General features: G+C 46.1%; 1 protein-coding gene across 1 annotated transcript in view; it reads right to left on the reverse strand.

Moving 5' to 3' along the window:
- Positions 1–12,204, reverse strand: part of LOC311148946 (solute carrier family 35 member F3-like) — a gene marked incomplete at both ends in the record, with an annotated part of 122,918 nt that overhangs the window by 481 nt on the left and 110,233 nt on the right. The window contains 3 exons of the mRNA XM_084185986.1: positions 506–595; positions 826–1,018; positions 5,625–5,750. Of these exons, the coding sequence (XP_084042112.1) occupies positions 506–595; positions 826–1,018; positions 5,625–5,750 (409 nt within the window). The remainder of the gene's footprint in view (positions 1–505; positions 596–825; positions 1,019–5,624; positions 5,751–12,204) is intronic.

Here is a 12,204-nt window from a genome sequence, read left to right on the forward strand (position 1 = left end):
AAAACTGTAATGTTTACATTAATTCTGATTATTTCCAGGGATACACAGCATCCTGAAATATATGTAGACATCTTTGTTAAAAATAATACTATATTTCCCTTGACCGAGTGATGATGAATGTAAAAAATGGCTCAACTTACCCCACTCTCCCCTATTATATAACTAACAAAGACTAAGTCTGTCAATTCACTGATAGCTATTATTACATGTGAACGCAATATTTTCAGTACATGCAAAACTGTTGTAAATACTAAAGTTAACCAGTGAAAGAGAAGTCTTCTGAGGCCGGGATTATAGGCATTGCGGCTTTTAAAGTCGATTTCCAATGGAGCCGACATATGCAGCATTTACCGTGAATGGGATCTCTGCGAACGCAGTAACATTGTTTTTAAAAACTGCAACGCCTATAATTGAATCGGCCTGAGTTGAAGTTGTTTCACTGGATGGGATAAAGATCTGGAGAAAAGGACACAGTAGAGTTGGAGGAGAAGGAGCAGAGACTTACAGGCGTTGACAGGGACACTCAGGACGATGCCCAGAGAGATTAATGTGGGGTAAGTGATGGCTATGCCAAAGTTCACCAGGATATTGAAAGCTGTGGAGGAGAAAAGTCAAGTCAAACTTTACTAAGCAACTACAACTATTTTACTCACAGTCAAAAAGAGGAACTAGTCAGCAAGTAAAAGGCAACTTTTCAATGCAGCTTATTAACTAAATTAATTTGGGTGAGCGGGAAGGGGGGGGGGGGTTGCATCAGTATCCACACTGGTTGCAGTTTTGCATCAGTATCTACACTGAAACTAATCTACAGAAGTCAGTGCTTACCAAAGAGCAGGCCTGCTACCCCACAGAGGTATAACCAGGGGATGTCCTCAGGAGAACCAAAGTATTCCACATGGGTGAAGTACAGGATGACTGGCACAAAGCTGATGAACACAAAATTAGCGCCCCCGACGATCGTCAGAAAGAGAGCTGCCTCCCCAAACTTGGCACTGCCCAGGACCATTTTAAAAAGCACCTGTGGAGAGACAGAGAGAGACAGAGAGGGAGAGAAATAGAAAGAGATGGAGAGAGAGAGAGAGAGAGAGAGAGAGAGAGAGACCGTGATCCAGGGAAAGAGATAGAGGAGGGAGGGAGTGGATTTATCACGTACAGTAGGCACCTCATAAATCCACCCCCCTTTCCACCCCTTAACGAGAACATGCGGGCAGACCAAAGAGAGAGGGAGTACCTGCCAACCATCTCTCTGGCCTGGCACTCTGCCACCGCTGTCTATTGACCACATTAGGCCATTGTAAGAGCAGGGCAGGAGACACCACAAAGCAGCCCTATTATAGAACAGGAGACACCACAGAGCAGCCATATTATAGAACAGGAAACACCACAGAACAGCCATATTATAGAACAGGAGACACCACAGAACAGCCATATTATAGAACAGGAGACACCACAAAGCAGCCATATTATAGAACAGGAGACACCACAGAGCAGCCATATTATAGAACAGGAGACACCACAGAGCAGCCATATTATAGAACAGGAGACAACACAGACCAGCCATATTATAGAACAGGAGACACCACAGAGCAGCCATATTATAGAACAGCAGACAACACAGAGCAGCCATATTATAGAACAGGAGACACCACAGAGCAGCTATATTATAGAACAGGAGACACCACAGACCAGCCATATTATAGAACAGGAGACACCACAGAGCAGCCATATTATAGAACAGGAGACACCACAGACCAGCCATATTATAGAACAGGAGACACCACAGAACAGCCATATTATAGAACAGGAGACACCACAGACCAGCCATATTATAGAACAGGAGACACCACAGAGCAGCCATATTATAGAACAGGAGACACCACAGAGCAGCCATATTATAGAACAGGAGACACCACAGAACAGCCATATTATAGAACAGGAGACACCACAGAACAGCCATATTATAGAACAGGAGACACCACAGAGCAGCCATATTATAGAACAGGGGACACCACAGAGCAGCCATATTATAGAACAGGAGACACCACAGAGCAGCCATATTATAGAACAGGAGACACCACAGAGCAGCCATATTATAGAACAGGAGACACCACAGAACAGCCATATTATAGAACAGGAGACACCACAGAGCAGCCATATTATAGAACAGGGGACACCACAGAGCAGCCATATTATAGAACAGGAGACACCACAGAGCAGCCATATTATAGAACAGGAGACACCACAGACCAGCCATATTATAGAACAGGAGACATCACAGAGCAGCCATATTATAGAACAGGAGACACCATAGAGCAGCCATATTATAGAACAGGAGACACCACAGAGCAGCCATATTATAGAACAGGAGACACCACAGAGCAGCCATATTATAGAACAGGAGAAACCACAGAACAGCCATATTATAGATCAGGAGACACCACAGAGCAGCCATATTATAGAACAGGAGACACCACAGAGCAGCCATATTATAGAACAGGAGACACCACAGAGCAGCCATATTATAGAACAGGAGACACCACAGAGCAGCCATATTATAGAACAGGAGACACCACAGAGCAGCCATATTATAGAACAGGAGACACCACAGAGCAGCCATATTATAGAACAGGGGACACCACAGACAAGCCATATTATAGAACAGGAGGCACCACAGAGCAGCCATATTATAGAACAGGGGGCACCACAGAGCAGCCATATTATAGAACAGGAGACACCACAGAGCAGCCATATTATAGAACAGGAGACACCACAGAGCAGCCATATTATAGAACAGGAGACACCATAGAGCAGCCATATTATAGAACAGGGGACACCACAGAGCAGCCATATTATAGAACAGGAGACACCACAGAACAGCCATATTATAGAACAGGGGACACCACAGACCAGCCATATTATAGAACAGGAGACAACACAGAACAGCCCTATTATAGAACAGGAGACACCACAGAGCAGCCATATTATAGAACAGGACACAACACAGAACAGCCATATTATAGAACAGGGGACACCACAGACCAGCCATATTATAGAACAGGAGACACCACAGAGCAGCCATATTATAGAACAGGAGACACCACAGAGCAGCCATATTATAGAACAGGGGACACCACAGACCAGCCATATTATAGAACAGGAGACAACACAGAACAGCCATATTATAGAACAGGAGACACCACAGAGCAGCCATATTATAGAACAGGAGACACCACAGAGCAGCCATATTATAGAACAGGAGACACCACAGAGCAGCCATATTATAGAACAGGAGACACCACAGAGCAGCCATATTATAGAACAGGAGACACCACAGAGCAGCCATATTATAGAACAGGGGACACCACAGACCAGCCATATTATAGAACAGGAGACAACACAGAACAGCCATATTATAGAACAGGAGACACCACAGAGCAGCCATATTATAGAACAGGAGACACCACAGAGCAGCCATATTATAGAACAGGAGACACCACAGAGCAGCCATATTATAGAACAGGGGACACCACAGACCAGCCATATTATAGATCAGGAGACACCACAGAGCAGCCATATTATAGAACAGGAGACACCACAGAACAGCCATATTATAGAACAGGAGACACCACAGAGCAGCCATATTATAGAACAGGAGACACCACAGAGCAGCCATATTATAGAACAGGAGACACCACAGAGCAGCCATATTATAGAACAGGAGACACCACAGAGCAGCCATATTATAGAACAGGGGACACCACAGACCAGCCATATTATAGATCAGGAGACACCACAGAGCAGCCATATTATAGAACAGGAGACACCACAGAACAGCCATATTATAGAACAGGAGACACCACAGAGCAGCCATATTATAGAACAGGAGACACCACAGAACAGCCATATTATAGAACAGGAGACACCACAGAGCAGCCATATTATAGAACAGGGGACACCACAGACCAGCCATATTATAGAACAGGAGACAACACAGAACAGCCATATTATAGAACAGGAGGCACCACAGAACAGCCATATTATAGAACAGGAGGCACCACAGAGCAGCCATATTATAGAACAGGAGACACCACAGAGCAGCCATATTATAGAACAGGAGACACCACAGAGCAGCCATATTATAGAACAGGAGACACCACAGACCAGCCATATTATAGAACAGGAGACACCACAGAGCAGCCATATTATAGAACAGGAGACACCACAGAGCAGCCATATTATAGAACAGGAGACACCACAGAGCAGCCATATTATAGAACAGGAGACACCACAGAGCAGCCATATTATAGAACAGGAGACACCACAGAACAGCCATATTATAGAACAGGAGACACCACAGAGCAGCCAAATTATAGAACAGGAGACACCACAGAGCAGCCATATTATAGAACAGGAGACACCACAGACCAGCCATATTATAGAACAGGAGACACCACAGAGCAGCCATATTATAGAACAGGAGACACCACAGAACAGCCATATTATAGAACAGGAGACACCACAGAGCAGCCAAATTATAGAACAGGAGACACCACAGAGCAGCCAAATTATAGAACAGGAGACACCACAGAGCAGCCATATTATAGAACAGGAGACACCACAGACCAGCCATATTATAGAACAGGAGACACCACAGAGCAGCCATATTATAGAACAGGAGACACCACAGACCAGCCATATTATATACCCATCAACCCCTCTTTGTGTCTGTCTGTCCTCCACAGGCAGTCATTATATATATCTGGGGACCCTAAGGAGTGCACATTTTGGTTGTTGCCCTAGCACTACACAGCTGATTCAAATAATCAAAGCTTGATGATGAGTTCATTATTTGAATCAGCTGTGTAGTACTAGGGCAAAAACCAAAACGTGCACCCCTTGGGAAACGCCGATACAGTGTATATACCCATCAATCTATCTGTCTGTCTGTCTGCCTGTCCAACCTGGCTATCAATTTGACCATCATACTGACTCTGAATGTCAGGTTCTGGAGGCCTATCAATGCACAAATTAAACACCAAACTACATACCCACACATCCATCCATCTGTCTGTTCAAACTATAATGATCTGCCTGTCACAGTCTGAACATCAAGTACTGCAGGTCTATCAAATTAAACATCAAACTAGATACCGCAATTGCGGCCCTTTTAGCCCAGCCCAGATGTTTCAGAATGCTTCATAGTATTTCATAATATCTAATCTAGTCTCCTGTCACCTGATTATATAAGGAACAAATACAAGGAGCCTGGAGAGCCTGACCCTGTATACACAAAGAATCCTTTCATCAGACCTAACGTTGCTCTTAATCTGTATCTCATAAAGGACGATGTTTGGGGGATTCATTCTTTGAAACGTTTAGAGTACATCTTCATCTCACTGAAGGAGATACATAAAAGGTGTCAGAACTGACACACTCCCTTCCAACCACAAAGCATGAGGTGTTCCTTTGATGTTGTCCTTCATATGATAAAAACGACTTTTAAGAGAAGGCTATAGCATGTCTAACAGTTAAGCAAACAAATGCGTCCTGTGTGTGTGTGCGCGCGTGTGTGTTCGTGCGGGCGTGCGTGTGAATGTGTGTGTGCGTGTTTGTTCATAGCCTACCTTGTAGAGTGCAGACATTGAAGCGGAGGCCACAACAAAGGTGATTCCCATGACAGAGTGGCTGTGGAAACCGTCAGCGTACGTCATCATCACAATGCCAGCGATGGCAAAGATGGCCGCTACGATCTGCACAGGGAAAAGTGGAGAGGACACGTTACAATATATACCACTTAGTAGGTTTCATAAGGAGTGGGGCAGTCCCACTGCTCACATGTTATTGGATCGGATAGTGTAGAAGGAGGAAGGGGAGGGTTAGGGTTGAACCGGGATGTGGACATGAAGCTAATATATAGTTAGGGTAATGGTTGAATTCTTTCACTTTGAATTCAATCTGGATATATTCATAGTGAAACTAGAAGTATGTCAACTGCAGTTAAATCTACCACAGATACATTTTCCTCCTGAGAAAGAAGAGTCACTGTTGACTTGACACACCAGGATCCACTTCTGATTTACTTTATACTTGGTCTGAGATCAGAGCATCAATCAGTAAGTGTGATGTGTCCCAAATGGCACCCTATTCCCCTGGGCCCTGGTCAAATGTAGTGCACTATAAAGGGAATAATTTGGAACACATCCTAAGACAGGTAGTAAAACCTGGAGCAGCCTTGAGCCCAGCGAGGGAGGTAAGTTATGGTCGGAGAACCTTACAGTAGCACTGAACAGGTTCACGCCCCAATGGCCTTGTGTGTGTCAGAGTGACAGGGTGTGTTTATATGTGTGTCCCTCTCTTTCACTCCCCTCTTCCTGTCCTCCAGCTGTTCCCCCTTCCTTTCCTCCAGCTGTTCCCCCTTCCTTTCCTCCAGCTGTTCCCCCTCCCTGTCCTCCAGCTGTACCCCCTCTCTTTCCTCCAGCCGTTCCCCCTCCCTGTCCTCCAGCTGTTCCCCCTCCCTGTCCTCCAGCTGTTCCCCCTTCCTTTCCTCCAGCTGTTCCCCCTTCCTTTCCTCCAGCTGTTCCCCCTCCCTGTCCTCCAGCTGTTCCCCCTCTCTTTCCTCCAGCCGTTCCCCCTCCCTTTCCTCCAGCCATTCCCCTCCCTGTCCTCCAGCCGTTTTCCCTCCATTTCCTCCAGCCGTTCCCCCTCCCTATCCTCCAGCCGTTCCCCCTCCCTTTCCTCCAGCTGTTCCCCCCTCCCTGTCCTCCAGCTTTTCCCCCTTCCTCTCCTCCAGCTGTTCCCCCTCCCTTTCCTCCAGCTGTTCCCCCCCTTTCCTGCAGCTGACACCCCTCCCTGTCCTCCAGCTGTTCCCCCTCCCTTTCCTCCAGATGTTCCCCCTCCCTTTCCTCCAGCTGTTCCCCCTCCCTTTCCTCCAGCTGTTCCCCCTCCCTGTCCTCCAGCTGTTCCCCCTCCCTTTCCTCCAGCTGTTCCCCCTCCCTTTCCTCCAGCTGTTCCCCCTCCCTGTCCTCCAGCTGTTCCCCCTTCCTTTCCTCCAGCTGTTCCCCCATCCCTGTCCCCCAGCTGTTCCCCCTCCCTGTCCTCCAGCTGTTCCCCCTCCCTGTCCTCCAGCTGTTCCCCCTATCTGTCCTCCAGCTGTTCCCTCTTCCTGTCCTCCAGCTGTTCCCCCTATCTGTCCTCCAGCTGTTCCCCCATCCCTGTCCTCCAGCTGTTCCCCCTCCCTGTCCTCCAGCTGTTCCCCCTCCCTTTCCTCCAGCCGGTCCCTCCCACAGTGATGTATGTTGCTGGTGTAATGGTGAACACAATGCAAACACACACAAGCACCTGCACAAACACAAACACAGTCCTGATAATCAGATACTATCTGGTCCAGGGCCCAGTGGCTTTCCAATCAGTAAAGACAGTCTCCACCACACAGGAAAGGAATGATGGGCTGTGTGTGTGTGTGTGTGTGTGTGAGTTGAATAGGGACTTGGCTTGGGCCAGCTGAGTGGAAGAGCACTGCATTAGAGAGGTGTCAGGAAGACAAACAAACCTGTGATTAAACATGATGCTTCATTTGTAAATCGGGAGGTGCCGGAATAAAAAGTGAGTGTGAGAGGGGGGTGACCTGGGTGGCTCTGAGGTCGTGAGAGGGGGGTGACCTGGGTGGCTCTGAGGTCGTGAGAGGGGGGTGACCTGGGTGGCTCTGAGGTCGTGAGAGGGGGGTGACCTGGGTGGCTCTGAGGTCGTGAGAGGGGGGTGACCTGGGGGGCTCTGTGGTCGTGAGAGGGGGGTGACCTGGGGGGCTTTGAGGTACTGGAACGCATAATAACATTTCTAAAAAGGTGCCAGATCCTGTTCCGGCAGGATGTGGCTCAAATTAAGCACTGGTTACACCTGGAAAGAGCCAAATTAACAGTAAACATTATACTCACAAAAGTTCCAAAAGAATAAAGACATTTAAAATATCATATTATGTGCAAATAGTTAAAGTACAAAATAAATAAACATAAATATGGGTTGTATTTACAGTGGTGTTTGTTCTTCACTGGTTGCCCTTACAGTTCACAAATCTTGCAGCTGTGATGGCACACTGTGGTATTTCACCCAGTAGATATGGGAGTTTATCAAAATTGGGTTTGTTTTCTAATTCTTTATGGGTCTGTGTAATCTGAGGGAAATATGTATCTCTAATATGGTCATACATTTGGCAGGAGGTTAGGAAGTGCAGCTCAGTTTCCACCTCATTTTGTGGGCAGTGTGCACATAGCCTGTCTTCTCTTGAAAGCCAGGTCTGCCTACAGCGGCCTTTCTCAATAGCAAGGCTATGCTCATAAGTCTGTACATTATCACAGCTTTCCTTAAGTTTGGGTCAGTCACAGTGGTCAGGTATTCTGCCACTGTGTACTCTCTGTTTAGGACCAAATACCATTGTCGTTTGCTCTGTTTTTTTGGTAATTATTTTCAATGTGTAATTATCTTTTTGTTTTCTCATGATTTGGTTGGGTCTACTTGTGTTGTTGTCCTGGGGCACTGTGGGGTCTGTTTGTGTTTGTGAACAGAGGCCCAGGACCAGCTTGCTTAGGGGACTCTTCTCCAGGTTCATCTCTCTGTAGGTGATGGCTTTGTTGTGGAAGGTTTGGGAATCACTTCCTTTTAGGTGGTTGTAGAATTTAATGGCTCTTTTCTGGATTTTGATAATTAGCGAGTATCGGCCTAATTCTGCTCTGCATGCATTATTTTGTGTTTTACGTTATTTTTACAGATATTTTTGCATAATTCTGCATGCAGAGTCTCAATTTGGTGTTTGTCCCATTTAGTGAATTATTGGTTGGTGAGCGGACCCCAGACCTCACAACCATAAAGGGCAATGGGTTCTATAACTGATTCAATTATTTTTTAGCAAGATCCTAATTGGTATGTCGAATTTTAGGTTCCTTTTGATGGCATAGAAGGCCCTTCTTGCCTTGTCTCTCAGAGCGTTCACAGCTTTGTGGAAGTTACCTGTGGCGCTGATGTTTAGGCTGAGGTATGTGTAGTTTTTTTGTGTGCTCTAAGACAACGGTGTCTAGATGGAATTTGTATTGGTGGTCCTGGCAACTGGACCTTTTTTGGAACACCATTATCTTTGTCTTACTGAGATTTACTGTCAGGGCCCAGGTCTGGGAGAATCTGTGCAGAAGATCTAGGTGCTGCTGTAGGCCCTCCTTGGTTGGTGACAGAAGCACCAGATCATCAGCAAACAGTAGACATTCGACTTCAGATTCTAGTAGGGTGAGGCCGGGTGCTGCAGACTGTTCTAGTGGCCTCGCCAATTCGTTTATATATCACCCTCTTTCTCCCTCTCTCTCTCTTTCTGCATTGCAGGCTGCCTGCCTGTCAGTCACCTCTTTAGCTACATAAAATATAGAATGACCTGCCAGTTCAACCCATTACGCAACGTTGACTTGAATGGGGATGTCCATTCTCTAGGAACGCCAGCTATGTCAGTCACATAGAAATATAATTACTAGAAGATATAACGCACCTCATACCATGGCAATCTGACTGGAACACTCATGGGTATACTCAATATAGCTGACATGGTAATTTATGTATTTCTATGGTCAGTCACCTTTCTACCGAGATTAGTTTCTCTGAGAAGCCTGCTGCTTTGCTGCATGGGTTTCTGGGACATGGACCCTTTTGTTTTCCTTTCTCACACACTGCTGTGTCAGCAAACCCAAGGTCAGGGAATGGGGAAATGGACCAAGACTGGGTCTGTGCTCTGGGTTTGAGGCAGTCTCTCACTCACACTCCCACCACTCCACCACAACACTAGGCCACACTCGCAGAAGAGGTTTCTAACCCCAAGGGTCTTTCCGAGTTTAATAAAGGTGAAATGAAAATACAAAACTCCAGCGGAGAAATTTGTGTGTGACTGATTGGGTTAGAACCTGGGTGGGTCTCGTGTGCCTCAAGGGAGGCTGTGCTACCTTGCTGAGCTAAAGCCTAGGCAAGGTTACTCTCACACCTCTCCATAACAACATAAAACTACAGGAGGGAGATACAGGACTCGGAGATACACTCAGAGATATAACTGCCAAAATAATGGAAACACTTGAGTAAATGAGGGATACAAAGTATATTGAAAGCAGGTGCTTCCACACAGGTGTGGTTCCTGAGTTAATTAAGCAATTAACATCCCATCATGCTTAGGGTCATGTGTAAAAATGCTGGGCAGGCCATTATTTTGGCCATTATTTTGGCTACCATGGCTATGCCCCCATAGGATGACAATGCCACCATCCACAGGGCACGAGTGGTCACTGAATGGTGAACATGAAAACGATGTAAACCATATGTCATGGCCGTCTCAGTCACCAGTTCTCAACCCAATTGAACACTTATGGGAGATTCTGGAGCCGCGCCTGAGACAGTGTTTTCCACCATCAACAAATCACCAAATTATGTAATTTCTCGTGGAAGAATGGTGTCGGATACCTCCAATAGAGTTCCAGACACTTGTAGAATCTGTGCCAAAGCACATTGAAGCTGTTCTGGCTCGTGGCGGCCCAACACCCTATTAAGACACTTTATGTTGGTGTTTCCTTTATTTTGGCAGATACCTGTACATACAGTTCATTCGGAAAGTATTCAGACCCCATGACTGTTTTCCACATTTTGTTACGTTACAGCCTTATTCGCAATGCAATAAATGCAATTAGACATGTCTATGTGTAGATTTGAATTCAGGCTGTAACACAACAAAATGTAGAGTAAGTCAAGGGGTATAAATACTTTCTGAAGGCGCTGTACGTACAGAATGGGAGAGATGCCATCCCTTATATAGCATCTCCTACTGACAGCTATCCACCCACCTCACCCAGGAAATAGCCCTGGGGCCCCGAGCCATCTGCAAGCTAAGTACCAGAACACTGCCATACTTCAGAGGGATGATCTGACTCTCCCCAGCCTCTCCCCCTCGTACCCTCTCCCCTTCTCTCTCCCTCACTCTTCATTTCATTTGAAGGAAAGCCCATCCATGATCCTCTGCATTACTGCAGACATCAAAACACTGCAATATCCATCACCAGTCAGAGAGAGAGAGAGAGTGAGAGTGAGAGTTAGAGAGAGAGAGGGAGAGAGGAGGGAGAGAGAGAGAATTAGAGGGAGAGAGAATTAGAGAGAGAGTAGGGATGAGGGAGAGAGGAGGGAGGAGGGAGAGGAGACAGGAGAGAGATGGGGGAGAGAGAGAGAGAGAGAAAGAAATAGGAGGATTACTCAGAGCTTTCATCACAGACAGGGGTAGTGAGGGATAATTACATTTTTTACATTTTAGTCATTTAGCAGACGCTCTTATCCAGAGCGACTTACAGGAGCAATTAGGGTTAAGTGCCTTGCTTAAGGGCACATCGACAGATTTTTCACCTAGTCAGCTTGGGGATTAGAACCAGCAACCTTTCGGTTACTGGCACAACGCTCTTACCCACTAAGCTACCTGCCGCCCCAATAATGACGGGAGGGAGAGAGAGAGAGAGCGAGGGAGACATTCAGATGAGCTGTTTTCCTTCCAGACCTTCCCTCTAGTTATTCACACATACAGTACATACACACATTCATTCATTTATCCGGATTAGTCACAGTGAGATAAAATGTATTTTGCAAGAGAGACCTGAACTTCTCAGAATAGGAGGGCTGATCTAGGATCAGTTTGACCTTTGAGATCATAATGAATATGATTATATGGACAGGGGGACCTGATGCTAAATCAGCCTTTCTACTCTGAGGCACTTTTTGAATAAGGGGACTGCATGGGACCTAGTTTGGGAGTTCTAAATCTAGGCTACAGGTTCATCAAGACAGGACTGTGCGGGACACATTTTTTGGTACCGTGACTTTTTGTCTGGGCTGCTTCAAATGAGTTTGAGCCCGCTCCCACGAGATTTCATACCGCGCCCACAGGTTTTTTTTGCCGACATCCCACCTGCTCCCGCCAGATCTCTTCCAGCTCCTGCCCAGTCCCACAACGTTAAAATTACACATCTTCAAAACCACCATTTTATGCATTATATTGTGCAATGAATGCATAATTTCATAAGACATTTGCTGGTTGGAATAAAGTCATTTTATTAAAACAAACTCCAGTGTAAACAAACTCATTTGAAGTAGCCCAGACAAAAAGTCACTTAGAAAATGTGGGTCATCTCAACTCTAACTAAGAGAAGG

The sequence above is a fragment of the Coregonus lavaretus genome, assembly GCF_964263955.1.
Source record: "Coregonus lavaretus genome assembly, chromosome: 1".
In the NCBI taxonomy this organism is placed as follows: domain Eukaryota; kingdom Metazoa; phylum Chordata; class Actinopteri; order Salmoniformes; family Salmonidae; genus Coregonus; species Coregonus lavaretus.